Source organism: Electrophorus electricus, chromosome 5 (genome assembly GCF_041902795.1).
Source record: "Electrophorus electricus isolate QZ-2024a chromosome 5, ASM4190279v1, whole genome shotgun sequence".
NCBI lineage: Eukaryota > Metazoa > Chordata > Actinopteri > Gymnotiformes > Gymnotidae > Electrophorus > Electrophorus electricus.
Genome location: NC_137501.1, coordinates 29,834,648 through 29,862,165, shown reverse-complemented (window position 1 = coordinate 29,862,165; position 27,518 = coordinate 29,834,648). Strand labels below are relative to the sequence as shown.

Genomic DNA, 27,518 nt, shown 5'->3' with positions numbered 1-27,518 from the left:
CACACACACATACACACACACACACACACACGCGCACACACACACACACACACACACACACACACACACACACATACACACACACACACACACACAGCATTCAATATTCCACACTTCTCCTTCTAATGTTCTAAGATTAGAAGTGAATAAGCTATCACTCCCTAAGCAAATACTCTTAACACAAAACTAAACAGTAATCTCAGATTTTTCAGTGGGCCCAGGTCTGTGTGTGTGTGTGTGTGTGTGTGTGTGTGTGTGTGTGTGTGTGTGTGTGTGCAATATGATCTGCACTGTATGTCAGTGCAGACCTGTCCATCTGGCAGTACAGCCGTTGTGACTGATCCAATGGACAGACGAGTATTTATAGTATCTGTTTACAGGATGCTTACAGGAGGAGGGTTTGAGAACACAAACACACACACACACACACACGTGCACGCGCGTGCACACACACGCACATTCCTCTGGCTGTCTACTACTAACAAGTCCATTTGTTGACTTCATCTCCTGTGTGTCTCATAGAATCAGGACACCAGGACATGGGATACAGCTCTCTCAAAGTGTTTACTACATGTTCTCATTCTCCGCTCACCTCTAACAGAAAGGCACTGTGGTCTTCAGCTGACGTTCTCCTGCAGTGGTGTTGGGAAAACGATCCGGTTATGGGTACGCCTCACATGGAACTCAAATTGAGTTTAACAGTTCCCACTGAAATGCCTCAGACATAATCAACACATGTTACGGCTGTTACGTTTACACATTACTACTCCATGTCCCTGGTCCTGCCAAACGCCACACCGATTCACAGCACACACAGAGGACATCTCTAAACGCTGCCTGTCCCCACGCTTTTCTCATATAGGTTTTCTTTTTCACAGAATATCTTTTTCCTATCTGTAAAGACCAAACCTGAACAAGCAAGAATATGTTTTTAACACAATACTGGCATATGCTGCATCTCAGTTTACTTTTATTTTCATAAAAACATATGAAACCATTTTTGTATAATCTTTAATCTTTCTGAACTGTAAGACCGATTAATACCATTTAAGAAGTGTTTTTTCGTTTCGATGAGAGAGAGAGAGATTAGATTCACATTCATGTTGTTCAGGGTAAAATATTCTGTGTTTGACTTTCATTTCAGTGAACTCAAAGTTTTTACTTAACACAAATCCATCGGCAAGCGCTTTACGAACCTCTGCTTTTGTTCCCACTGTTTAACAAACACTCACGCTGGCTCAGTGCTAACACCTATCTCATGTGATTTAGTCTAAATGCTCTCAAGTCAGTGGTTTGCCATTGAGTGTGATGAGTGTCTAATAAAATGAATCTTTCAGTGTAGTGAAGAACGCTGACAATGAATGAACAAGAAAGCGAAATTCCGAAGCTCCTATATAGCTGAACGGAGCGGAAGTGCCATCCCATCCTGGAAAGTGCATGCCGTTCAGCTACAGATCCTCACGTGCGGCACAGGAAGGCCGGAAGGTTATCGGATCCATTAACTTCCGCAACGTCTTCCCATTGTCGCGAGTCCATAGGGAGGAACCGGCTGGGAAGAGGGAGGTGGGCTGATTGTTTGTATTCATCCCCGGCCGGAGACATCCTTCCCAGGATCCAGCGGGAAGGATGCATTGCCACGGTTACCACAGGCACGCCCAGGTTCAGGATGCCTAGCTGACGCCTCACAGTAGAGTGCTGCTCGGATCAGAAGTTAGAAGAAATAATAACAAAAAGAGTTTGTTCATTTTGGCTAGATGACTATGATGAGACAGACAGATAACTGCTGTCAATTCTCAAAAAGCAACTGTGTTGTGTGTCACGCATTGGTACAAGTTCAAGCAAGCATACATGTGTGTGTGTGTGTGTGTGTGTGTGTGTGTGTGTGTGTGTGTGTGTGTGTGTGCACGTGTGTATGTAGCAGCACTTCCATACACATCAATTTCACCATCAATATCATACATGGCCCTTTCTGCTGATCTGAGACCTGCTCTGCCTATTCCTGCTTAAAGTTTAAGGTCACTGTCTGGACAAGAAGAACTGGTTTTAGATCAGAACCTGTGTGTTCTGTCTATTGAACCCAAGATAGCTTAACTGTGGTGTTCACAAATATGTGCTGTTGTCTCAGACCCATCCAAGGTCTCAGAACAAAATACGCAAAGGGGAAAAAAATAGATAAAAGTCTCCGGATGGCTTTGCACTGTTAGAAAGTTCTGTTCATCTCTGATGGAGGATGGAAGTTTTCAGGAGTCACAACTACACACCTTCACCTCAGCAAATGTATTTAGATCACTTTACGTACAGTAAAACATGTTTCACTTTACAGCGAGACTAGTGAGGGTGTAATGCACACATTACACTACCAACAAGCCCAGGAGGAGGGCGATAGAGAGAGAAGAGGGAGGTTTGAGCTTTGAGAGAGGAAGAGGAAGAGGAAGAGCGATTCTGGAGCAAACAGGTTGGTTTGTCCCACAGGGTAGACGTCGTGACACGGAATGGCGTCCGTGTTGGACAAACTGAACTTGGAGACTTCCAGGCAACCTCAGTGAGAGCTAGCTAACCACATTCAGTGACAAACTTTACACCACCACTGTTACAGTGTAACTATGCCAATGTAACACACTGAGTTATACTGTGTAACACCTTGATACACCTTAATCTGTTTGCATTAATAAGCTGTTATCTGGTATGGAGGTACAGAGTATCCATTCATATTCACTGTTACTCTGTATTTTACTGTTCGAACTGAACCATTTGTCATAACTGCCACTTATTTCCACTCTTTCTGAACTGAAACAGAGGCACCCTTCACCACGCTGCCTTTGGCGTGGATGGCACATATTTGATCTCCATTTTTGCATGAAGGGTCACATTTTGTGTAGGGTTCATGCTTTACACCTGTCCAGTTACATTCTCAGCTGGAAGTCAGATTTAGTGTGACATATGGCTTGGCTGTGTGGTCCATGTTCAGTGTTAGAATGACAATGAATATTGTATGATGCATCAGTGACAAATATCACAGATAACCAATGACAGCTTGTTGCTACAGTGCGGTACTGTTATGCCCAGGGACGGTGTCTTTCACCAAGTCCTCCTTTCACTGAAGATGCGGTCTGTTCCTTTGATTTAGGGTTATGCATTGGGGAAAGCTAGACACACATCTATAATGTAACTCTCATCAGCATCCAGACCAACAGCACACCTGACAAGAGCCTCTGAGGTCAGAGCTCCCCAGACATCAATGAACGCTAGCAGCAGGCAGTAGGCTATGAAATCTCTCTCTCTCTCTCTCTCTCTCTCTCTCTCTCTCTCTCTCTCTCTCTCAGAACATAAAGGTCAGGAGAGGAACAGCTAGCCAGAGAACAAGTAACGATAGGAAGGCTACAGAGCATGTCCTTCTCCAGTTGCCAGTTCTTTTAAGAGGACTCTCCGTAGAAGTGTAAGGCATGATTGTTTTAGCAGGGCTATAATGTAACATAGTGATAGCTTAAATACACACACACATGCACACACACAGATATATACAGAGAGAGAATATATAGAAACAGTTTGCTTGCACTGCTAATAGACTTCTGTCCGAAACATGCTGTTTTTCTGGAAACTACTTCACTACAATTATGAATCTCTTTCTCTCTCTCTCTCTCTCTCTCTCTCTCTCTCTCTCTCTCTCTCTCTCTCTCTCTCTCTCTCTCTCTTTCTAATTTTCTTTATATATATATATATATATATATATATATATATATATATATATATATATATATATATATATATATATAACCTGAAGAAAATTTCAGGTAAAGTACTGAAGTGTACTGTAGTTAGAGATTCTAAATCGTAGTGGCATACACGAAGGCAAGGCAATATTTTTAACATATTTATATGGATATTTGTATCATTTGTTAAAATGGATTTATATTTTTAAATGAAAGAATAATTAAATTTAGAATCTAGTCTTTAAAAAGGGAAAGAGAGGAGAAGAATAGTATTTGGATTACATCTAGAGAGCACTAAGCACTGGGAAGAAAAAGAAAAACCCCAGTGCGTCCTACCCTCTCATGGTTATGTTATGAGAGAAAGGCCAGTACCTGTCTCAGAATAGCGCAAATGGGGCCTCTTCCAGGACGGAGCGCTAGAGAAAAATCCACTCCTGGAAAATGCAGTCCTGGAGCCATCTGGGGCCTCTCTGTGACGCGTGGGGACACATGAGAGACAGAGCACTCTTCTTCTGCTCTGTCAGAAACCATAGCAACCGTTTTAATGGCAGGCATGGATTTACAATAAGCTGTCGTCTTCGGTGGTTTCAAAGAGTTCACAGGGTTTTTTCACATACGGGAGGGCAGAGGTCACGTGTAAAGCAATGAGATGCCATGCCGTACGAATAAACCCTGTTTCAGAAGGGCATCAATAGGTGCAGGTACATATGCAGTGAGGGGCATATTGGTTTTAAGGTTTGGATTTAATATAGAATTACTAAAAAAAAAATTTCTTTCAGGAGGCATGTTAACTAACACAACTAAATTGGGTCTAATGAACATATAGCAACAGTAAGTTTAGCGACTAAATTTGGTCATAATTGTCTGCTGCCATCTAGCGGATGCGGCTCACTGCTGGAAATATATATCAAGAAATATATTATTCTGATTTCGTATCAAAGGTAATCATATGACACCACGTGACACACTGATTACACATTACATAGATGTAGGTTTGGAGGTTGTAGGTTGATATTTAAATTATTCAAGAACATTTAGTGTATATATATAAAAAAAAAAAAAAAAAACATTACAGCGAGATATTACATACCACTATCTAGTCTTGAATCATTCCAGATATGTTATGGTTTCTTAGAATGAATGCATGATTGAATCATTTTTACATTGATTTAAACTGAAGGATTTACTTGTGGAAACTGGTATTCAAGAAGATAACTGTTCTAAAAAAAAAAGACCATTTATCTCAACTCATGTATAGAACAGACCTCTTTGGTATATGTTAGAAATGAAACGCTACTCTTGACGCATGGTACGTAAATGATATAGGTACGTTGATTATAAGTCTATCATTGTAACGTTTTGATCTTGTTGCGATATTCGGGATGTTCATGCAATGTTCTGTCTGAAACGCTAGAGGGAGCCAAAAGCCAGAACTGCTGTAGCTTCAAATTCCTGCAGCCGTTCTCATAAGTGAATAGATCATTTCATGCTGAGTGATCACTATCGAGCTTAGATATGTCACTCCTGCTGTCTCACCGTTTCCGCTGTTCCAGTGAATCAAGCTAAGAAATTATCCGTAAACGCACACCTACACTTCCGATGTATTCACCCGTCAAACAAGACCTTCGTCATGATTATTCGTGCGTCTAATCCTAGATCAGAGGTTACTGACAATACATGATTTATTTTTAGAATCAGCAGCATTTTTCATGCGGAAATGGATTTATGATTGCGTAAATTCAGCAGAATTTCCAGACTTTAAAATCCTCTGAACCACATTAATATATTTCTGTAGATGCTTGACTGGCATATATGTTGGCAAACTGTTATTTTACGTCATATAACAGAAATAGATATTGGGGGTATGTCTATACAGGCTGCATCATGGGATTAGTGACTCGTCCTGTGAATGCTGTGAGATGAGATGATCTATAGGAAGTGGTGGGGGGGGTGGATATAAGGGACAGTGAGGACAGAGAGAATGAGAGAGAGAGAGAGAGAGAGAGAGAGAGAGAGAGAGAGAGAGAGAGAGAGAGAGACAGACTGAGAGAGTGAGGGGGACTCCTTTCAACTTACCATGGTGTCTAGTGTCTACAATGTCAGGGGTTTTTGTCAGGGTTTTTTTTTTGGGGGGGGGGGGGGGGGGGCATTCCTGTGTCTTAGACAGTGAGAACCAGAAGTTCTGAATCTGGCCACAGAGGTCAGCGACCCATAGCATCAAAAAAACACAAGCGATCACGCAGGCAACAGCTACAGAAGCAATGCATTCTAACTGACATTTGTGTTTGATGTGACATTGAAAAGGTAGCTATTTACAGTAAACATGACGGTAAAGGAGTGGAAACCCTGATGTGTGTACATTTCAGACCCTGGCTTCACGGGTCCATAAACATTGCCTATTTGCGATCTTTCTGGGAACCTGTGAGCGTTGTTGACACTGCTTTGGACACTGTCTGGGTTTTAATCACTTCATATAATGACAAAAAGTGACACTGGGAGATATGAGACCATCGGAATTACACAGGCTGCTGGGGACACACTTCCAAGTTTGGAAATGAAGAAAACCTGATCAAATCGCTGCTTATTGGAAACAACTTAGCCCAGTTGCGCCTCGGCACGTTTCATTACACTAGGGCACATGCTTATGCTCTTCTAAGAGGAGACCGGGTTGTACCAGGCGCATCCCTGTCTGCTCCCTGCATGGTAGCAGCGTGAGTGGTACTCTCATGCCCTGTGGGCCAGCCTCAAAGGGCTTTTGTGTCCACTGGCAACCTTTGTCTCCCAGTCTTGCCTGCGCCTGCCTATTCACCAGATCACATGATGCCACCCACTTGGGCCTGGCACAATGTGTGTCTGTCATGGCTAGCTCATTGGCATGCACTGGCACATGCAGACGCGCCACAGCTGAGCGTGCCTTCTGTCAGCGCCCAAGGCCCTCTGGGATTCCTGTGTGGTTCGGAGTAGGACCTGGGTTTTCTTTGACTGTTACAGCTGTGGTGTAGCACATTTAGTGTATTCCAATTCACCTTAGAGTATACTGATTCACATTAGAGTATCCTGAGTCATTTTAAAGTATACTGATGCACATTAGAGTATACTGAATCATTTTAAAGTATACTGATGCACGTTAGAGTATACTGAATCATTTTAAAGTATACTGATGCACGTTAGAGTATACTGAATCATTTTAAAGTATACTGATGCACATTAGAGTATACTGAATCATTTTAAAGTATACTGATGCACGTTAGAGTATACTGAATCATTTTAAAGTATACTGATTCACATTAGAGTATACTGAATCATTTTAAAGTATACTGATGCACGTTAGAGTATACTGAATCATTTTAAAGTATACTGATTCACATTAGAGTATACGGAATCATTTTAAAGTATACTGATGCACGTTAGAGTATACTGAATCATTTTAAAGTATACTGATGCACATTAGAGTATACGGAATCATTTTAAAGTATACTGATGCACGTTAGAGTATACTGAATCATTTTAAAGTATACTGATGCACGTTAGAGTATACTGAATCATTTTAAAGTATACTGATGCACGTTAGAGTATACTGAATCATTTTAAAGTATACTGATGCACGTTAGAGTATACTGAATCATTTTAAAGTATACTGATTCACATTAGAGTATACGGAATCATTTTAAAGTATACTGATGCACGTTAGAGTATACTGAATCATTTTAAAGTATACTGATGCACGTTAGAGTATACTGAATCATTTTAAAGTATACTGATGCACATTAGAGTATACTGAATCATTTTAAAGTATACTGATGCACGTTAGAGTATACTGAATCATTTTAAAGTATACTGATGCACGTTAGAGTATACTGAATCATTTTAAAGTATACTGATTCACATTAGAGTATACTGAATCATTTTAAAGTATACTGATGCACGTTAGAGTATACTGAATCATTTTAAAGTATACTGATTCACATTAGAGTATACTGGATGCCAGTTCAGGAATGTTCAGAACAGAAAAACAAATAAAGTGGTCTGTAACGAGGATGCCAACAAGCCAATGAATGAATCCATATGAAGGCACCTCACGTCCTCGCGCTTTTTTAGCGCGTGTATTAAAGTGCGCTGGCTCATCCTGCCAAGCTTGCATCGCGCGTGCATTGCTCGAGCTTGCGCTCCAGCGTTATGATTCAGATGCTTAGTACGGCGCGAGCCAAGGCGCTGCAAACGAATGCAACGCCCCCTCCCGCCGCGCGCGGTTGCAGCCCCCTCAACCTCCGCGCACCCCCCCCCCCCCCCGCCCCGCGCGAGCACGGTCCGTGCCTCTATCTGCGCCGGAGCGCGGGGAGGAGGGACCTCGTCGTGCGCTGCGTGCACCAAACGCTTGTCGTCGGCCAGCCTCCTCGGAACCCTCCCTGCTGCACCGCCGCGTGTACAGCGTCTTGCTCACGTACCGAGAGATCCGCGATGCTCGCACTGTCGTGCTCGGGTCGGTGAACGGTTTGCGCCGATAATTAACAGCGTGGGATCGATTAACGCGGGGTCGATCCGATCCCGAGCGTATTGCGTACTGTACCGTTACACCACCGAATCGTTCGTCGTCTCTTGCCCGGCGTAAAACAGCTCCGTTTCATCAGCGATCGCGTTTCGATCGAAGGAAAAGAGGAAAAACAGAAGAAGAAGAAAAAAAGAAGAAGAAGATAGGTTGGTAAGCGTCTCTCCCTCGATACGTCCTCCTGTAGCAACTTAATTATACTTGGTTTTAATTGAACAGATGCGGAGTTGTTTTGCATGACTTGCATGTTGTTAATGCACCAGTATGCACATATGCATGTTGGTGTTGCACCAGTGTGCACATACGTGTGCCTGTACGCTTCGTGTGCATGTGTTCAGACCCACGTTTGTTAGGGGGCATGCGCTTCTCTGGCGCTTCCCCGCCGCCTAACGCAGCCAGCCAGGGGCGGACTCTAGCAGGCGTAGAGTCGTTGTGAAAATGGGTGGCCACATGTAACAGTAACAGCAGTGTGTCGTGTTGGCTTGCTCAGCCCTGTAATGTAATTACATTGTATTAGACCGAGGCTACCATGGTAGACCGAGGCTACTCCACCCTTCTCTGTGGCGGCTTACAGTTTACACAACTCAGGGCGTTTGTTCCACCCCCCGGAGGGGCAACCCTCCCCTGTTCACATTCTCAGTAGGATGTGTGTTTACCACGTGTGTATAAACACAAGGACGGTGCACTTCCTAAGGGCATGTACTAGATAGTTAGATCGCATGGCGTCTGTCAGAAAGGGAAGGTTCGCTGGAGATACAGGGAGAGAAAACGTAGCGCTTTAAGAGTTTTATGGGCGGGCAAGGCAGTTTAGGAGCCTGGTACAAATGTGAGACTGTTCTTGCTCAGAGAGCGATCTAAAGTCCATTTGCTCAAATATGTCTGAATGTGAGTTCTTCCTGGAGATTTCAGACTTGTGCATCTTACGAGTGTCGGCTTTACGATCAGCGTGATTAAACGACAAACACAATGTCCAGGAGTGATGTAAAACAACATAAAACGTTTTACACACGGCTAGTCTGCTATAAAAACCAGGTTGGCCCTTTGGTGTTTATTGCGCACGGACAATTAAACCCAGTACGGCATCGTTCGGCCGAGGTCGCGTAGTAAAGAGAAGATTCATGCCACGCTTTATTACATCACCAGAACAGGCCAGACAGACTTCATTTTTTAAATGCACTGAACAATATTCAAGGCTTGTACGTGCAGCTGTTTGCAAGTCTCCTGACAGCACGTACAGTCTTGTTCCTCTGCTTCAGGAAGTCTATTAACTAATCACACCTGGGATTCCCAAGTGTCGTTAAAGAGATCCATAAAGGTGGTATAAGCGTTACGCATGTACTTAATACTATCCTGCTTTGGGGAATCTGGGCCCAGATCTGGAATTGTGAGCGCAGTGTTCAAAGATGTGAGGCTGGTTTGTGCAATGGAGTAACAGATGCTTAAGACTTAGTCCAAGCACCTGTTTTCAAATACTTGTGTCCAGGTTGGCGAATCCTGTCAGCCTTTATATAACACTGGGTAGAATCATAGGAGACACTTTAATTTTGTTCGAGGCGTAACAGAAACCGCAGGAATGTGAAGTCAGTATGCAGGCGTATACGTACACAGAAGATGACACTTGGTCATCACGAGTGTGCTGATAATGTGTATTAAAAAAAAAAAAAGTCTTGGCCATCCAGCGACTGGATCCACACACACACACACACAAAAAAGTCCCTGTGCTTCCTAAACCAGGCAAGAAACAGAAGGCGTAAGGATAGAATTACACTGAGAGGTTTCTGTACAGCAAATCGTTATGAGTTTTCTGAGTAGTCCACGATTTATTAGATTAGGCAGTGGAGCTGGTTTCGTTTCCCTTGGTAGTGGGCGGGCGTTCGGCCCACACCTCCCAACCTGACTCATTATATGTTAGATAAAACACAGGATATACTACGCAAGGAATGACGGCAAATTGTTTATTATGTAATAGGTTATTATCTTCAGTACTTCTTACCTTCAAAACCGCTCAGAGTACATCTTCACATTAAAACTGATCACAGCTGTTCACAATCGGCGCAGCATCATAACACTGTTGTAACTGACGTCTTTGTTAATATTAATTTTATTCGATTTATTTTTTGTATATATCTCAACAGAAAGTCCCCTACAGACTTGACAAAATAAACCATGAGTAAAGTAACCCTTTGCCATGAAAGGAGGACTGTAGGCATATACCTGCAGTGCATTTAGCTACAGTTCAAGTGTTAAAAACACATGCTGGTTATCAAAAAATGAAATATGCCCATGTCTGTTAATGAGAGTGCCTCAAGTCTGCAGACCTCTAACAGAATGACCCAAACAACTGCCCCTCCAAACCTACATCTGTGAGATTATGTAACGTTAAGTTTGCAATTTAAATGTGAGAAACGGCCAGTTTTGTTGCTTCTTGCAAAGGGAATATACACGTTTCTTAGGCCTGGGGGAGGAACCAAATCTCTGTTAACTTGGTGCGAACTCCGCCCACTGTCAGAGGGGCCTAAGTCAAGGTGAACCACTGGGACAGACTCTCTGACCTCTGTCATCTGCTTAGATTTTTAACAGCAAGCGTTCAGTTCTGTTTAGCCAGCCCAGACAAAATGTCATTAACTTTTAACTTCCCTCTGGAAAACACAAACCATCTGTATTGAACCATTGTTTGGGTGGCTTTTCTCCTTTGAACTACATAGCTGTGTTTGTGGTGTAAGGTTACATGCCAACACACACACACACACACACACACACACACACACACACACACACACACACACACACACACACACAAAAACAAAGACAGAATGGGCTTTGCATATTATGACTCCATGCTTTGGAATGGCTCTGTACCATCTGAGTCACAGTGTGGCCATCACGTGGCTCAAGAAAGGGCCATAGGTTCAGACCAGATCTATCAATAACAGATCAGCTCCACAGCAAAAGGCAGTGCAGTTCTGGTTCCTTGATATCTTCACTTTCACCATTTACCTTTGGTACCTCAGCTGGTTATGCACTTGTACCGGCTCTGAAAAGTCAGGAAAACTGACTGAACGTGTATCAGTGAGTTTGTATTACTGGATGTTTGTTGTCTTATGTTGTAACAGCACCAATTATTTTAATGGATTGGCTAGGGAAAAGGCTATTGCCTTAGAAACAAGAGTTACCGTGGCCAGCGCCAGCCTGGGGGTCACACAGAGTGACGGGTCCGTCAGACGCACACACTGACCTTGGCTGACCTCGCCTGACCTCTTGCCGATGGCGAAGTCCTGCATGCATCTCGAAACACCAGCTCTTCCACCTGATTATCATCAGATTTTCATAGCTTGAGATGGCAATCCTCTCAGAAGGAAAGCAAGCCTGTGGCCTTATCATGCTGTTTGGTTAATAAAGTAAACTCAGCAGGTAAATTAAGCAATCTAAGCAATCTCCATGGTGATCAGATTACGCTGTGAGATGGAGTGTGGTGTAACGCAGCTTACACTTTGACTAAAAACGAACCTCAGCTCTTCTTCGTACAAACTAACCAGCTCCGCAGGTCTGTTTCGTGCACATTAGCGCCTTAAGCAGCGTCAGCTGTGTGGCATCAAGCCTGGTTTTGTTTGACAGACAAGCAAATGTGCAGTCAGGCTGCTAGCCTCCGCTTACTGCGACATACTTCCAGCATGCATTTACCTCGAGTGACCCTGTCTCCCCGGGTCACATGGGCTGTATTTTTAACCTCTGGGAAACGTGAGCAGTGTCCAGTGCAGGAACGTGGCGGTCACGCTTACTCGAAACTGGAATTTTGGCGCATGTGATCAGGTAATTGGCAAATTTCGTTCCGCAATGCATTCACAGAATTTCTAGTTTGGAGCTGACCGTTGTGTCAGTCTGGGGCGTCCAGTGCCGAGTCCTGACTACAGTGAAGGTTGTGCGTGTCTGTCTACAATGAGGAATGTGTCTGTCTGTGTACAATGAGGAATGTGTCTGTCTACAATGAGGATTGTCTCTGTTTACAGTGAGGGTTGTGCCTGTCTGTCTACAATGAGGAATTTGTCTGTCTACAATGAGTACTGTGTCTGTCTGTGTACAGTGAGGATTGTGTCTGTCTATCTACAGTGATGGATGTGTCTGTCTACACCTGAGGGTTGTGTCTGCCTGCCTTAGACAGTTCTGTTTTGTCGAATGCCATGCTTTTACTCTGATCTGGCTAAGGTATTGGAATGAGTGTGATTAAGTGCACCAATAATGGCAGATCAGAAGAGTTGCAGGTATCAGATAGTTTTGCCAAACTGCTGTAGTGTAGGATATCTGCATGTTTAGATGATGCTGAAGGCCTGGATACTGGGCTCTAGGCTTATACGTGAGCTATTGGACTGACAGGATTGGTAAACGTTTGAAAATAAATAGGGTAATGTGTTTTTTCAGTGATAGTTAACAACGGATAGTTAAAAAGTAAGTGTTTGTGTGTGTGTGATTGTAAAAGGTGGCACATGAATAGCAGTGGGTAATTTATGAGAGCGCAAGGTCTGAGGAGAGGTTGAGTTGAAGTCAAGCTTGTATCTGTGTTGTGGGGAGAAGCTGCAGTGGCTTTGGTGGGCGGATGGGCGCCACAGCTGTGAGCGCCACTTCTGACAGCTTGTTTGTGTCGTCTTGAGTTACCGCTGGAGTCCGGAGTCTCTGGGAAGGCGCTAGTCTTTGCTGTTCTAGGGCCGGCTCCCCTATATCCAAACACGGACTGCGACCGAAACAAATAAATAAATACCCTTTTTCACCTGTACAAAAAACAGGTGCTATTACAACAACAAATATATTAACTATATATTAATGTCCCATGTATTAAGTATTCACTTGAATCCTCTCTCAGCCATGAGGCCAGCTCTTCAGAACAGTGGGACCCAGTGGTGCATGATGGGACATATGCGCAAAGGGACGTGTACCCCCTGGTGCAACCACACTTCTGTCTCTTGTGTCGTCATTAGCCTTCCAGTTGCTGTGTGTGTGTGTGTGTGTGTGTGTGTGTGTGTGTGTGTGTGTCAGTGAAGTTGAGTGACCGGGCACTCACCCACATCCTGCTAAAATCCCACCACCCCCAAACAGAGACCCGGCCAATCCGGTCAGAGTAGTAATGCTGGCGCAGTTCCCTCAAGCTGGTGGTTAATGGGTAAGTGAACAAATGTGTAATAACCTCAGTTATTCTCAAATCTCCCTCGTAAATAAGGTGGTATGGCCCAATTAGCCAGCGAGCAATTAGTTACAAATACATTAGTGTGGAAAAAACAAATAAATAATTACTGAACCTTTGGCCACATTCAGGAACAGACATCTGTCGACTAGCAGTGTGCGTCTGTGATCCGATAGTTAGACCAAATCGGTGTGGGACTCGCTTAAACTGTGTCGCCTGGAGCTGACGCCGGCTCCCTCAAGGTGATCCGTAGGCGAAAGGGTCGCTGCTGAAACGCAAATCGGAACGTGTGCGGAGCGCTGTTCCCAGGACAGGGTGTTCCGATGCTTCACACTGAATCCCCCCTCCCCCCACACCTCCAACATTTTTCCCTATCCGAGTCAGGTTCTAACCTACTTTTCCTGCAGCTTGCCACAAGCGCATAGAAAGACAGCCCACGTTTTTTTTTAATACGTATTTTGGAGACTGGAGGCCTTTCCAGTTTGTTTTGTGTAGAAAACAGGCCTGCAAAGGAGGCTCAGACCGTGTGTAGACACCCCAGACGCCCAGGGATAAAGTACAGAACGCGGGGAGTTCACATGAACGCTCAGTGGGACACTTCTCTCTGCGTCCACGTTCAGAGTGACCGGATTGGTTTACGGATGAAGTTGCTTTTACAGTTCTCCGAAACAATCTTCTGTCACTTTGCGTCGTTCCGTGTGCGATGTTGGGCTTCGGATGAACGTTAGCGTGCAGCCGGGAGTGTAGTCCGTGTTGCAGAAGCCTCATAGGGGAATGGAAGTGTGAGGGGCCGTGCCGTGACGCGCTCTTCCCAGCGTGCGAGGCTTCGGATGTGCAGCGGTGTGGCAGCGGCTGGAGCAGCCAGTGGAAATTTCCACTTCGGAATCGGGGAGACGCCTTTGTTCTGCACACGGACCTCACGAGGAGACCCTGGGCCAGACTTGCGCAACAGTGCAAACAGGCAGCTTTTCCAGTCGAGGAGGGGGGTATGTAGAGAAATGAAGGGGGGGGGGGCGGTCGAGAAAAAGAGAAGGAGAGGGAGAGAGAGAGGGAGAGGGGGAGGGAGAGAGAAGGAGAGAGAATGATAAAGAAAAAAGCGAAAGAGTAAGCGAGAGAGAGAGAGAGAGAGGAGAATTAAGTGGCAACGAATTTGCAGCTGGGCTGTAAGTGCAGTTTTTTTGTTGTTGTTGATCCTATTTGGCTCGCGTGGATGGTGGGAAGGTGCTCCCTTGTTCTGAGGAGAAACCGGCTGAAGTTTGTGATGATCGGGCCTGTTAGGATTTGTTTCATTTTGACGAACTGATTGATTTTGGTAACCGCATGATTCAAAAGGCATGGCGAGTACTTCAGCAAGAGAACTCCACTTCCCTTTGAGCGGGTATTTTTAGTGGTGGTTTGGTACTTTTTAGCCTTTGACCAGAGGGAAAGAAGGAAATTACAGTGCAGCCCAGATGAAAATGCCTGCTCAGTTTGCCCACACTAGTCTCAATTCACTGACCAGGCAAACGGTTGCACATCGGAGTGACTGCATCACTGCATCCCTTTTTGAATGCGGCTACTGAATGTAAACAGAGTTAAAGATTCACACTTCCTCGTTAGCTCTGAGTGACGGCAGACTTATTTTGGGAACAACCGTCAGTGGATTCCCTGGGCTACAGAGGCTGCATGGAAGCTTACCGGAACGGGCCGCTGGCGACCTTTCTTTTGGTCCGACTGGGAGATCTGGGTAATCGTGTTTGATTAGAGCAAGAGAGAGGTTATGGGCGTCTCGATCGCCTGCTGGAGGCTCTCTGTTGGGGTCCATGGCTTTCTGTGTGAATATAGGACCAGTATTTGTGCACAGAAAGGGAGCCTGTGTAAGTGAACCTGCACTTCAGTGCAATTTGAGAAGGCCGTGGGTTACGCAAGACTATAACTGAGACACGCCACTGTTATTGATGCAAACCGAAACCTTATCTACTATATAAACTCTCCTCAAGTTGTAAGCATGTGATAAGATGCCAAGCACATAAATTTAACGTGCCGTTGCCAGTACCTGTATAAGAATGATGAGTATGACATGGGATCAGGTTCGGCAGCGGAAAATAGATGCCCACAGCATTTGTATAAAAGTGGCCGCGTGTCACAAGGCTCACCATTACCAAGATCGCACAGGGGCCGTAATGAAATTATAATTCACTGTTGACTGCTCTGGCATTGCGAGGGCTCGGCGTGAGAAAGCCTCTTCTGAAACACGCTACGAGCACACGTTCTCGGCGAGCGTCTGGCGTTAAAGCTAGGGACGTGTTGAGGCACGACACGTGTGACCCTGTACTTATCCAGTCCGATATAGGACCACAACCATGGCATTTTTGCCTGTGGCTTCTTCACGTAGCACCGTGTGGTGGGCGTGTTACGCAGTTCCTTCACTGTAGTAGTCATAGAACATTTGACCTGTCTTTAAACTTTCACCTATGGGTCACGTTGACCCAACAGCCAGAGGACAGGATTGGTGAAAAGACTCTGAAGGGTGAACTCATGAGTTGGCCACCTGCAGGCACACACTTATTCAGCATTCACACAGTCTTGTGTAGGGGCAGGGAGTGTGTACATTTGAGCACAGTGACAACGATTGCACAAGCTACAAAATACCACGTGATAGTATATTGCAACTGCATCTTGCAGTGTATTAAATTACACTACATGAATTCGATTTATCTGAACATCTGCTGACGTCTGCTCTGGAATGGTACACCTTCAAAAAATCTTGTGATTTCCCGGTGAGCTCACGTGAATACTGTGTTCACACGCTCCCAGTTCCTCACGGGCTGACAGGCTGTGTGCTGTGCAGCAGTGCACGTGAGCCTTTCAGGAAAACAAGGATGCGCCGCTGGAATACAGGTTGGAGCTGAACACTGCTCGGGGTTGCCAGGCAGCATGAGAGAGGCCCTCATAAATCTGTGTGCTGACCGTGCGCCTGACCGAGTTTCAAACCAGGCCCGGCAAATGCAAACACTTCAGCACGGCCAGATGGGTGCGATTACTGCCTGACATATCGCTGTAGGGTTTCCGTATGAGGTGCTACGGGAGGCGATAGGCGCCATGAGCCATGGAGAGGTTCGCCGCGAGCGCATGGGTGTGAGGGCCGTGGGCACGCACCACTCCTGGACCATCTGCCAGCCCACCAGAGCTGGGAGAATGGGAGAATGGGAGCCGGGCACTCTTTGGGGAAGCTTCTCATTTCCTGTGGCTTCTTCAGTAGTTTACAGCACTCGAGGATAGTTTGTGAGATACGTCTGTGGAAAGTTACCAGCAGAGGTACTTTTAGAATATATGTAAGACTGAGAGTAACTGACAAAAAAAAAAAAAAAAAAAACCTGCTACACATACATAAGGGATTTCCCTGAAGTACTTCAAAAAACAGTTTTTACAAACCACTTGCACTGCTTCTGGACCTTACTGTCAAAACGCTAAACGGAGTCAGTGGGTCAGAACAACCAGACATTAGATTACATCGGAATACTGTGCTCTCCCAGACTGTACATCGGAATACTGTGCTCTCCCTCTGGAACAAGCACCATGACCTGGACGTTTAACACCACAAAGTGGGAATGCTTACCAGTGTCTTCTCACTGAACCCGGCAGGGCTCTTCACAGTGTGGCATTGAATGGGCCTTATATAATTCTCCCTAAACAGACCGTGTGCATTGCCAAACATCCCTTTTAGATCAGCCATGGCTGCTTGACTGGGCATATCGAGTGAGTAGTAGCAGCAGAGAGAGTTCAGCCTGGTCAGATGTGGGGCAGACAGCGCCCAGGCGCACGTGCGTTAGGGGGAGGTTGCAGCGCACCTTTCCTTCATACCGCCTCCGTAGACCGGAGCGGGGTGGAGGGTTGCATTAATGAGGCTCATCCGGTTAGGGTTTTGTCCAAACACACACACCGATACAGACACACACACCACAGCACAGCTTTGAAATGTGAGGGCTGCTTTGTAGATAACATACGCATGTTGGAATGCGGCAGTGCAGCTGCACCGATAGCGGTTATGTAACAGTAGAGGAAGGGGGGGGATCACAACAGCCACATCTGCGTGTCCATGCCCTTTTCCTGCAGGAGCAGGTCGTCCATGCTTGGGCCTCGTGCTACGTCCAGCTTAGCACTCTGACAACCTGCCGGCTTTGTTTTTGTGTTTTGTTTTTTTTTTCCCCCTTTCTCTGAACGTCAGTGCCGCCTACGTCCTGATGAAAATCACTCTGTACATTTTGATTTTCCTCTCACGGCGAGGAACATCCAGTCGTGTGTGCTTTATAAGTGTCTTGTTGTAAGTGCGCTGCTAGCACCTTTGATGATGAGACAGGCCAGTAAGAACATTGAAAGTAAACTTCTCAGTGGGATTTCTCACGCCTGCTTTTAAGGAAGGTCACATGAAAGTTAAACGGACCGGTGAAGGCAAATTTTCCAAATATGAGTGAAGGAGCAAGTGCTTCTTCCTGCTCGGACCTGTACGTGACCTCCAGTGGGGCCCAAAGCCAGAAAAGAGCAGGTTTAGTTTGTCAGCTGCCATTTTGGTAGGCATTGAGTTGCCTGAGCATTGCATCTCCTTGCTGGTGTAGCTGCTGTTGTCTTGAGGGATCCTTCACTTAGCCCTTTGCTCACCCCGTCGTAATAGCCGATGAACAGGCGTTTGCGCCTGGAGCTTTTAAGCCAATCGAAGGTATCAGCGCACTCAGTGGGGAAGTCTTGAGTACGACTTTGAGTTTGCGTCTAGTGGTTATTAATGCACTTGTTCTCGTGTGCTGAGCCAGCATCTAAACAAGAAAGGGAGTGAGTCGTGATGCAGGAACTTTAAACATGGAAACTTGGAAATTGTAAATGTGAGGGTTTGAAACCCGAAACCTTTGGCTCCAGTCCGCCATTGCCAGGCTGGATTAGTCTCTGATCAGTGCGACAGTACAGTAGCGCGTCAGATGAGCTCAGGTTCGCCGTGGTAACAGCAGTCCTGGAGGAAGGCCTGCCTTCTCGTGGAGGCTGTTTCGGTTGGTGGGAAGGTGGTTGCTCTTTTGGTGTTGGCTCCAAAAAGCCTCCCATTTGGCTTGCGTAATGGCACACGCTGCCACCAAAACCGATCCGGCAGCTTCCGCAAAGACGCAATGGAACCAGTAAAATCTCTCGGCGGCGAATGCTGAGTTCAGACGGAATCGCGTGAGGACTGGAACTGTTACCGGAGGGTGTAGTGCGTCCCAGCGGGACCCATCAGTCCTGGAACAGCTGGCTTCGATTTGTAGCCTGGCAAAAGCAGCGAAGTATCACTGATTGGCTGTCGCTGCCTGTCACTATGACGAACTGCAGAACAGGACAGTGAGGATGCGGTTGCGGGCGCGGCCGACAGCTGGGGTGTGCGCACACCGGCTCAGTGCCCTTTAAAAGAGATCTGACCCCTCAGCTGGAAGCAACCTTCATCCTTTGCCCTTTTAACCTTTAACATTTGGCATCCTCCAATAGCTGTGAGGTCTCTGAGCTTTAGTCGCCCCTCCTTGCCTGTTTTTTGCAGTCCGCCGTGTCTTCGAGTACGGCTTGTGTCTTACAGGTCAGGATTTGCTAAGATGAGATTCTGTGGTAGATTGGGAGCTGCATTTGTAGGCACTGCAAAACCACTTGTGGTCTTCTGAACTGGTGTGCAGGCCGGGATTTAAATCTGTGTGTGTGTGTGAGATAAGAGAGATGAAAGGCAGAGAGAGGGAGAGAGAGGGAGAGAGAGGCACGTGCCAAGCGCCATGCTGGGAGCGTGCCATTCAGTAGCCGGCCGGCTGTTTCCCGGAACAAATAATCAGAGGTGACCTGATGGATGGTACGCAGGTGGAGCGTAAGGGAGGGGTTGGTGGGCAACGGTGCAGCTATGGCACAGTGCCAAGGCAGCCGGCGGCATGGTGTCGGTGCCCAGAGCCCCGCCGGCCCACGGCGACTGCCGCTTGCCGTTACACACCGGCATCAGCGTAGAAGGAATCCGCTGTTATCGTGTCCTGTGTCTCAGGCCTTGTGCTGGTCAGGTTCACAGACAGTGGGGAGGGGTTGTTCAGTGAAGGCAAAGAAATGTGAGAGGCGTGGAATGGCCTGGATGAACACGTACACACGCACACACACACACATGTACACATACGTACACGCGCACTTTTTACCTCTTTTACCTTTAGACAAGCCCAAACATGCGGGAGATGTAATATGGATCTTCGTTGAGCTGTTATGCTTATCTGTGCTGGCACTTCAAACAGTAAAGCCCGCATACACGCACGCACGCGCACACACACACACACACACACACACACACACACACACGCGCGCGCGCACGCGCAGCCAACACGTCAGCCTTCAGAAAAGAAACAGACTTTCAGATGATTCATTTCAGAGGCTTTTGAAAGCAAAAATTCAAAGCTGTAATGTTCCACAGTTGAACTTTTCAAGGTTGGCACGAAAGTTTAAGGCCACTCGTCAAGGCCAAAGCGCATCTGGGGTGTTTTTGAGAAAACCCTGCTCATGGTGTGGACCGACTGAAGTGTTCAGAAGTCTCTACACACCACTTAAGGATCGTTTTCTCCCAGAAAAAGCTCCTGCATGGACAATGATCCCAACCTTCACCGATAAATTTGCTCACTTAATTGAAGACGAACTGAACTGCCTTGCAATTGGTGGGCCGTTTGTTCGGTAAAACGGCGGGGGGATGGGGGGGGGGTTGTCATAGAAACAGGGCCAGGAGAGCTACCGGAGGGAATAAACAGGGAGCCAGGATGTATCCGTGGTGTTGTGTGCCCGGAGCTCCAGCATGGCTGCGGGGCAATCCGGATTCTGCTTCCCAGGCGAGGGCGGGCTGGACGGGAGAGACCGGATTTGTCCTGTGCCCCCCTTCCCTTAGACATCTCCCCATCATCCTTCTCACCTCTTCCTCTCTCAGTCTTTCTCTGATCCCTTGTCTTTTTCCCTCCACCTGTCCCAGGATATCCATGACCTCGGACTTCCAGCGCGACAGTTCCAGGATGCCGAACATAGGGTTCCAGAACCTCCCCCTCAACATCTACATCGTGGTCTTCGGCACCGCCATCTTCGTCTTCATCCTCAGCCTCCTCTTCTGCTGCTACCTGATCAGGTGAGGCCGCTCTGAGCATGTGCGTTCGCTGTAGGTGTAGCTCACTGCAAGGCTAGTTAAGCTTCCAGATTCTGCACGTAGCAGAGGCACACGACCTCACTTGCCAAATCTGCAGTTCTGTAGCGACCGGAACAAATGCTAACGGAATACAGAAAAGGAACTAAGGACGTCGCAGTGCCGAATCCTTGTTCCGTGCATGGGTATCGGAGACGTGAGGCACGGCATGCGCACTGTGGGAAACCAAAACACACTAGGCTATAAATGCAGCTCGTAACCCGCTGGGAGGGAGCGTGAGTGACTCGGTAACAGTACACAGCCTTGTTGGGAAAACAGGAAAGTTGAGCTCATAACTATATTGTATTTTCCTTGTTAAATGGTAGAATGGTTTCCATTGTGAAAGTGTGTCCGTGTATTTGTATGCGTCTGCCTGTGTGTGTATGCGTGGTTGTGCTCTCCTGTAAACACCAAATGTTCCACAAATCGTCCGGTGACTAGGATTTTAGGAGGAACTCGGCGTGCCAGCCGGGGGGCGTGGCTTGGCTCTCGGAGCACAAGCACCTTGCATGGAATGCTGATGGAATCTCACACCTCTCCCCACCGCACAGATCAACCCACAGGATGGAAAAACGAGTGTGGGTGCGAGTGGAGTTGCGTAAAACGGGAACAATGAAAGTCTGAGCACTGGACGGGTTTTGCTGGATGAAGGACGCCTGTCTTGGCTTCTCTCTCGTCTGTGCTCTGGGTAGAGAGTGAAGCTTGCTTCTGTCCAGTTTAGTTCAGATTACTTAGTGACTCTGAGCACAGTCATAGTCTGTGTGTGTGTGTGTGTGTGTGTGGGTGTGTGTGTGTACGTGTACATACACGCACATACTGTACATAGGATCTCTATCTGAAACTGTTTTAGCTGTTTCTCATATGTGTGTGTCTGTGTGTATGTGTGTGTGTGTGTGTGTGTGTGTGTGTGTGTGTGTGTGTGTGTGTGTCTATGTGTGAGTGTGTGTGTGTGTGTGTGTGTGTGTATGTGTGTATGTGTGTGTGTGTGTGTGTGTGTGTGTGTGTGTGTGTGTGTGTCTATGTGTGTGAGTGTGTGTGAGTGTGTGTGTGTGTGTGTGTGTGTGTGTCTATGTGTGTGAGTGTGTGTGAGTGTGTGTGTGTGTGTGTGTGTGTGTGTATGTGTGTATGTCTGTGTGTGTGTGAGTGTGTGAGTGTGTGTGTGTGTGTGAGTGTGTGAGTGTGTGTGTGTGTGTGTGTGTGTGTGTGTGTGTGAGTGTGTATGTGTGTGTGTGAGTGTGTGTGTGTGTGTGTATGTGTGTGTGTATGTGTGTGTGTGAGTGTGTGTGTGTGTGTGTATGTCTATGTGTGTGTGTGTGTGTGTGTGTGTGTGTGTATGTCTATGTGTGTGTGTGTGTGTGTGTGTGTGTGTGTGTGTGTGTGTGTGTGTGTGTGTGTATGTGTGTGTGTGTGTGTGTGTGTGTGTGTGTGTATGTGTGTGTGTGTGTGTGTGTGTATGTGTGTGTGTGTGTGTGTGTGTGTGTGAGTGTGTGTGTGTGTGTGTGTGTGTGTGTGTGTGTGTGTGTGTGTTTAGAAAACTTTGGATAAGAGTTGATTAGTTCTTTGTGGTTCCCCTTTTTTCTTAACTGTTCTTAACAGCAGGTGGCTGGTCAGCAGGTGGAAACGCTTGCGTGCGTTTCTTTAGTTTGAATTTTCCGATCCATTTGCGCCGTAATGTCATGCAGTGGAGGAAATGATTGGAAGCTCAGTCAGCTCCTAGCAGACCCGCGGGCCTCTGGGTACAATCCTTTCATTCCTGGTCTGTCCATCTTTCCTGTCGGTCCGGTTGCAGATGGATGGTGTTTAAACTGCTGTTCCTGATTTACGATTCGAAGGCGGGGGAAGGTTAGACAGGGCGGTTCAGAAAGATCCCCCCGCCTTGCTATTTTGACAAATGCAAAGCGAATCCCACCGGTGGGAACCGTGTTTCTCCGATTCCGGCCTGCGTCCCCTGCTCCGCGGGGTTAAGCCGGGAGCAGAGTGGGCCGGCCAGTTGAGGGGCGCGGGCGGCGGTCCGGATGCTTTACCTCCACCCGGGAACTACGGTGGGCTCGGCCTTGAGAAGGACACACCCCTCCGGAGCCTAACGTGGGCAGACGTGTCCAGTCCCCTCCCGGTTGATTTGTTTTCATGATGCAGCTTTTCCGCTGGCCCTTAGGAATCCCAACTATTTTTAACACAGTGGAGCCAAGCTGCAATGTCACTGCGGTTCAGACACACCTCAACTACTGGGGAAGAGTTCTGGTCTGATTTCCAGCGTACATACGTACACAGACAGTCTCATTTCTCATGAAGCTTCAACAGATCCGATCCCTGACTGGTATGTATTACCCGGTTACAGATGAAGGGGCGTTTACATTTAAACGTGGGAACTTTATGCATGGTCCCTTGTGGCCTGGTCAGCCAATCGTGTGGCGCCAAAGCGCCTGTGTACCGCCCCCCCCACCCCCACGAGCCACTCACTAGCCTCCTTTGCATCTGAAACCCAGCTCTGAAATATTCATACGCCAGCAGAGCAAGACGAGCATGACGACAGATGCAGATTTAGAGGCGGACTAAAATAGCACCCTCCTACCCAGACTCCACCACCACGATTTTTTTTTTCTTGTCAGTACTACATCAATGAATGGTGTGTGGGTGCGGGTGGGTGTGTGTGTGTGGGTGTGGGGGGTGCTGCGTTACTTGCAGCATCCTTTCGGAGCTCGGTTGAGGAAAACTCTTTTTTTTTTTTTTTTTTTAGGCGCCCTAAAAATGTGGGCAGGGAATAACAGCATGTGAGGAAAATGGAAAGGGTAAACCAGCCAGCGCAGAGGCCTAGGTGTCCGGTCCTGGCCGTCCGCATCTGTCATCTTACACAAACGATTCAAGCCATTAGATCACTGCTAAAACCTTTACTGGCCAAATCGGTTGAGTCAGAGTAGAGAAAACTCAGAAACGTGCAGCGCAGAGCTTCTCCAGACCGAGGATCCAGACGCGCTGGGCCGCGCGGCTCTTCTGAACGGCTTCGCCCGCGTGGCTGTTCCGAACAGCCTCATCCGTGGGCGTGGCGGCTCCTGTGAGGTCCCTCACCAGCTGGAGTGCAAGGGACTCGTGAGCGAGAGAGAGAGAGAGAGAGAGAGCGCGAGAGCAGGACGGCGAGCAGGAGGCCAGGCAGGGGCGCGAGAGAGCGCTCGCACGTGGCCGGACACGAGGCAGAATGTAACGAGCTCTCGCCAGAGACGACACGTATGCGCGAAGTGCGTCCGGGCCGGGAGAGCGCGCATGGCGGGGTGGCGCCCGCGGTCATCTGACGCCTCTCTTGGACGGGGACGGGGACATCAAACTTCGCACCTGTGGCTGGCGTTTTTTCCGCTTACTTGTCAAGCCCGGCGTTAGGCCATTTTGTGACGCGGAAAGAAAACTTGACGATTTTCCGAGCAGATAGCTGTAGCACTGCACTTATATTTCAGACTAAAGCTCTAATCCTAGCAGTGCAAAAATGGGAACACTTTCCCCAAACCCTGCACACCAGATCCTTAAAATCCCCATGACCCCGTCCCCTCCTTCGTTGTCTGATGAGATTGGGGTTGACAGATGTTATGATTTTGTTGTTTCATGTCTAGTCATGATGATAGGAAGAAATATAATGCCCCCTAATATGAAATATAATATGTTTAATATTTTAGTGTCATTCTTGTAACTATACTGTAAAGACCAGTATAGCATCCCAGCTAAAGGTCCTGTCATTTATTTAATTTTCTGTTTGTAAATTAGCATTAACATAATGTGTGAACAAAGGACAAAATACAGTAAACAAAAGACTCCTGATAGTTTTTTTGTTTGTTTGTTTGTTTGCTCTCTTAGCACTGAGGCGTTCCAGTAATTTTCCACAGTATGGCTCATTCGCACTCTCTTTCACTCTTTTACACACATATCCACAAATGCACACACACGCACAAACACAGAGACACACAGACAGACAGACAGACAGGCATTTATCTCCATGACAAATGGAGCGTTGCCTGAATGAGTCTTAATCATAGCTGTGACTCTGAGTAAGCTTGCTGGTACTAGCTGAATCAAGTCTCCGAGTCGAAACCCCCCCCAGGAGCGCAGGTCAGCTCACAGCGCTCCTGCGTCTGGCTTTAGCCAGTGTCCTAGAGTTCAAAAAGGATTCTGTAGGTCTAAACATTGGCTCTATGGCCCCACAGGTCACACCAGACATGCGGTTCTAGTTTATTCTAGTTGAATCTAGTTGTATCTAGCATAACTAAGCTTCAGTTTGGGAGCAGGCGGTCAGTCCTTTTGGAAGCAAGACGTGAATCATGCCCGTGCTGATCACCCTAGGGAAGCGCTGGAACGTCATATCAGAACTGAGAGTGTAAGATCCTAATGTTAAGCATTTTAGAGTTTAAAAAGAGCATTTCATGAGTGTGAAAGAGTTGCCTGTGTATGGCAATGTAAAATCTGAGACGGCATAAATCAGAGATGTATCAGGTTTTTTTTTTTTACAGTCACACTAAATTGAATTCCACAGCAGTAATTGACGAAAGAATAATGACCCTTAGCTGTGGGAAACGCTTTTTATGTGATGACCTTTAAAATATGGTTTAAGGAGCCGTGACTCGACAGTGCAGCCTGTATCAACAACCCATTTTAACTGGAGCTGGGTTTTATGATATGAGGAAAGTTGGTCATTGACTAAATGGATTTCATTCACATTTTCAAACAATGTTCACCTTTAGCGTAGCTGTTGAAAATTCCATTTTCTTTACCTTTGAGCCTAGGCTTCAGTTCCGTAACAGGCCTTAGTTGTCTTAAACAATTGCTGCTGTCACAACAGCCGTCCTGAGATTTGATCTGCGGACTTTGGCCATTGTTCAACCTGCAGTACTCTGCGTTCACCGGCCACTTAATTAGAAGAACGTACAGTAAACGTCTACAACATCCCTGTTGCTATGCAAAATGTGTTATCGCAACCCTCTAATGCTTCGTGACTGATCAGTGCCTGACATCAGGGCCGTTGCTTTTTTTGGAAGGCTGACCTCTGTGAACTCAGCCGTGTTGCTGACACGCGTAAAATGACACTGTCTAATAAATGTGTAACAGTCCCACACCCACAGCTGGACTGCTAGCGTGTCAGTGCTAATGCTGTTTCGAGAATGGTTCCTCACCCTGATATTATGCGCTCAGCGGTGATCAGACCAGTGGGTGGCTAACGATTTGCTGAACCCAACAGCTGGGGTACAGTCAGTAATGGTATACTTGTGAAAATACATCTATACACAAGACGGGTTTACCTCATAAAGTTGCCAGATTGGATGTTTCGGTGACTGGTACATCGTGACCTCCTGCTTATGAAGACTTGTGTGAAATGACTGCTCTGTCTCGAGTTCTGTAACTAAAGCTTCCTTCCCACCCTGTTTCAGGTTGAGGCACCAGGCACACAAGGAGCTGTATGCGTACAAACAGGTAGGCACCTGACACGTCCATCTTGAATATTTGCAACATGGATGTCCTCCCCCATGAGATGCGTCTGCAATCTTAGCCTGATCATAAGGCTGAAGACTCCCACCGTGAATTAATTACCACTACAGTCGAGTCAGTGGGCAGCTGTGGTGGGCAGGGGTCGGTGGGCGTGGCTTCTCTCACCCTGCCAACAAGCCCAGACCTCGACTGAGCGTGTATCGAATGGCCGTGTTTCTCTCCCTAGTAAGGCGCTTGTTTTTGGAAGGCGTGGTCACATGTGTGCTAATCATTCATGTTTAGCCTACTCCGGCCATCCTGTGATAGAGGCTAATTATATACACAAGAGGGTGGCAGAGAGGTTTATGTGTCTGGAGTACTTTTGTAAGTCACTCTGGATGAGAATATCTAATTGTAATTATACACAGGATGTCAAATATCCTCTCCAAATCAGTTAAGATTCACAAAGAGCCCATCTCACTCACTTCATTCCAGAAACCACAACATTACACGCCCGTCACCGGGGCCGTCGGGTAGGCGCCTCTCTTCATCGGCGTTCTGCTGAATTAAGCCCTCATGAATTAAGTCTGATGTCCCTTCCTTGCTCAGTTCCAAGCTCCTTCCAAATCAAGCTGCACCTTTAAACATAAACCCAAACTGGCCTCCTTGGTGACTAAAGCCATACCCAACCCCACTGACACTATTAGTACACACTTCACCCCGTTTCTTCTCTTCACTTCTCTACCTCCCCTGTTACATAAAGACACAGCAGCCCATTCACCGTACTGCCTTACTCCATGTGCATGGAATGCCGAACACCTCAGCCATTCCACCTTTGTAGTGCATTTTCCAAGATAGTGTGACTAGCCCTTTCAGCTACTTCCAATAGCTCTCTCACAGTTGTACTAAAACCAGCCCGTCCAAGCAAAGATGTGGCAGACCGAGTTACAAATCCCCCCCCCCCCAACACCTGTCGCTACCGGTCTCTCCATATGCGTCTGTCACCTGTGTTCTCTCACCTCGCCTACCAAATCTGTGTACTTCGGTTTTTTTCCTTTCAGAGGTTTCATCAACTGCATTCACAAATGGGATTGAAAACACTATAAAATCTGTTTACTTTCAGAGCACAACATCATGTCTGGCCTTGGCACAGTTAATGCAATGCACTGTGGGACCTGTAGTTTCTTACCTACATCTGCTACATTTCAAATCTCATGCCTTAGCCCATCTACCGATATTTATAGCCTGCACTCACTCTCCAATGCTCTGTGCCTCATGCACAAGGCTAGCACTTTATTCCTGCTAAACAAAGCATTAACCTCTAGGTACGAATTATCGAATAAACATGCTAACGAGATACGCACCTGATTAAGTCTCCATGTATATCGTCCCCGCGACGAACTAACATTACATGCTGATAAAATATGCTTCAGTGTGCCAACCCCCACACATAACGTACAGCTCAGATCTTCA

The 27,518-nt window shown here is 46.7% G+C and overlaps 1 protein-coding gene and 1 long non-coding RNA gene across 5 annotated transcripts in view; one reads left to right on the top strand and one right to left on the bottom strand.

Moving 5' to 3' along the window:
• Positions 1 to 1,001: 1,001 nt before the first annotated feature.
• Positions 1,002 to 27,518, bottom strand: LOC145657914 (uncharacterized). Its single transcript, XR_014123872.1, has 3 exons — positions 27,410 to 27,518; positions 4,083 to 4,227; positions 1,002 to 1,695 (listed from the first exon to the last, which is right to left on the bottom strand). It is a non-coding gene; the product is annotated as an uncharacterized LOC145657914 (long non-coding RNA).
• The window catches only part of rnf24 (ring finger protein 24), a 32,413-nt gene continuing 12,919 nt past the window's right edge, over positions 8,025 to 27,518 (top strand). The window contains exons 1-3 of one of the 4 annotated variants that reach the window (XM_027012573.3): positions 8,025 to 8,405; positions 20,400 to 20,549; positions 26,009 to 26,051. In XM_027012573.3, the coding sequence (XP_026868374.1) occupies positions 20,407 to 20,549; positions 26,009 to 26,051 (186 nt within the window). In that variant the 5' untranslated portion in view covers positions 8,025 to 8,405; positions 20,400 to 20,406. Of the gene's footprint in view, positions 8,410 to 13,859; positions 14,416 to 14,504; positions 14,593 to 20,399; positions 20,550 to 26,008; positions 26,052 to 27,518 lie in introns of those variants that run through there. The other 3 variants (XM_027012574.3, XM_027012575.3, XM_027012572.3) reach the window with 3 other exon arrangements.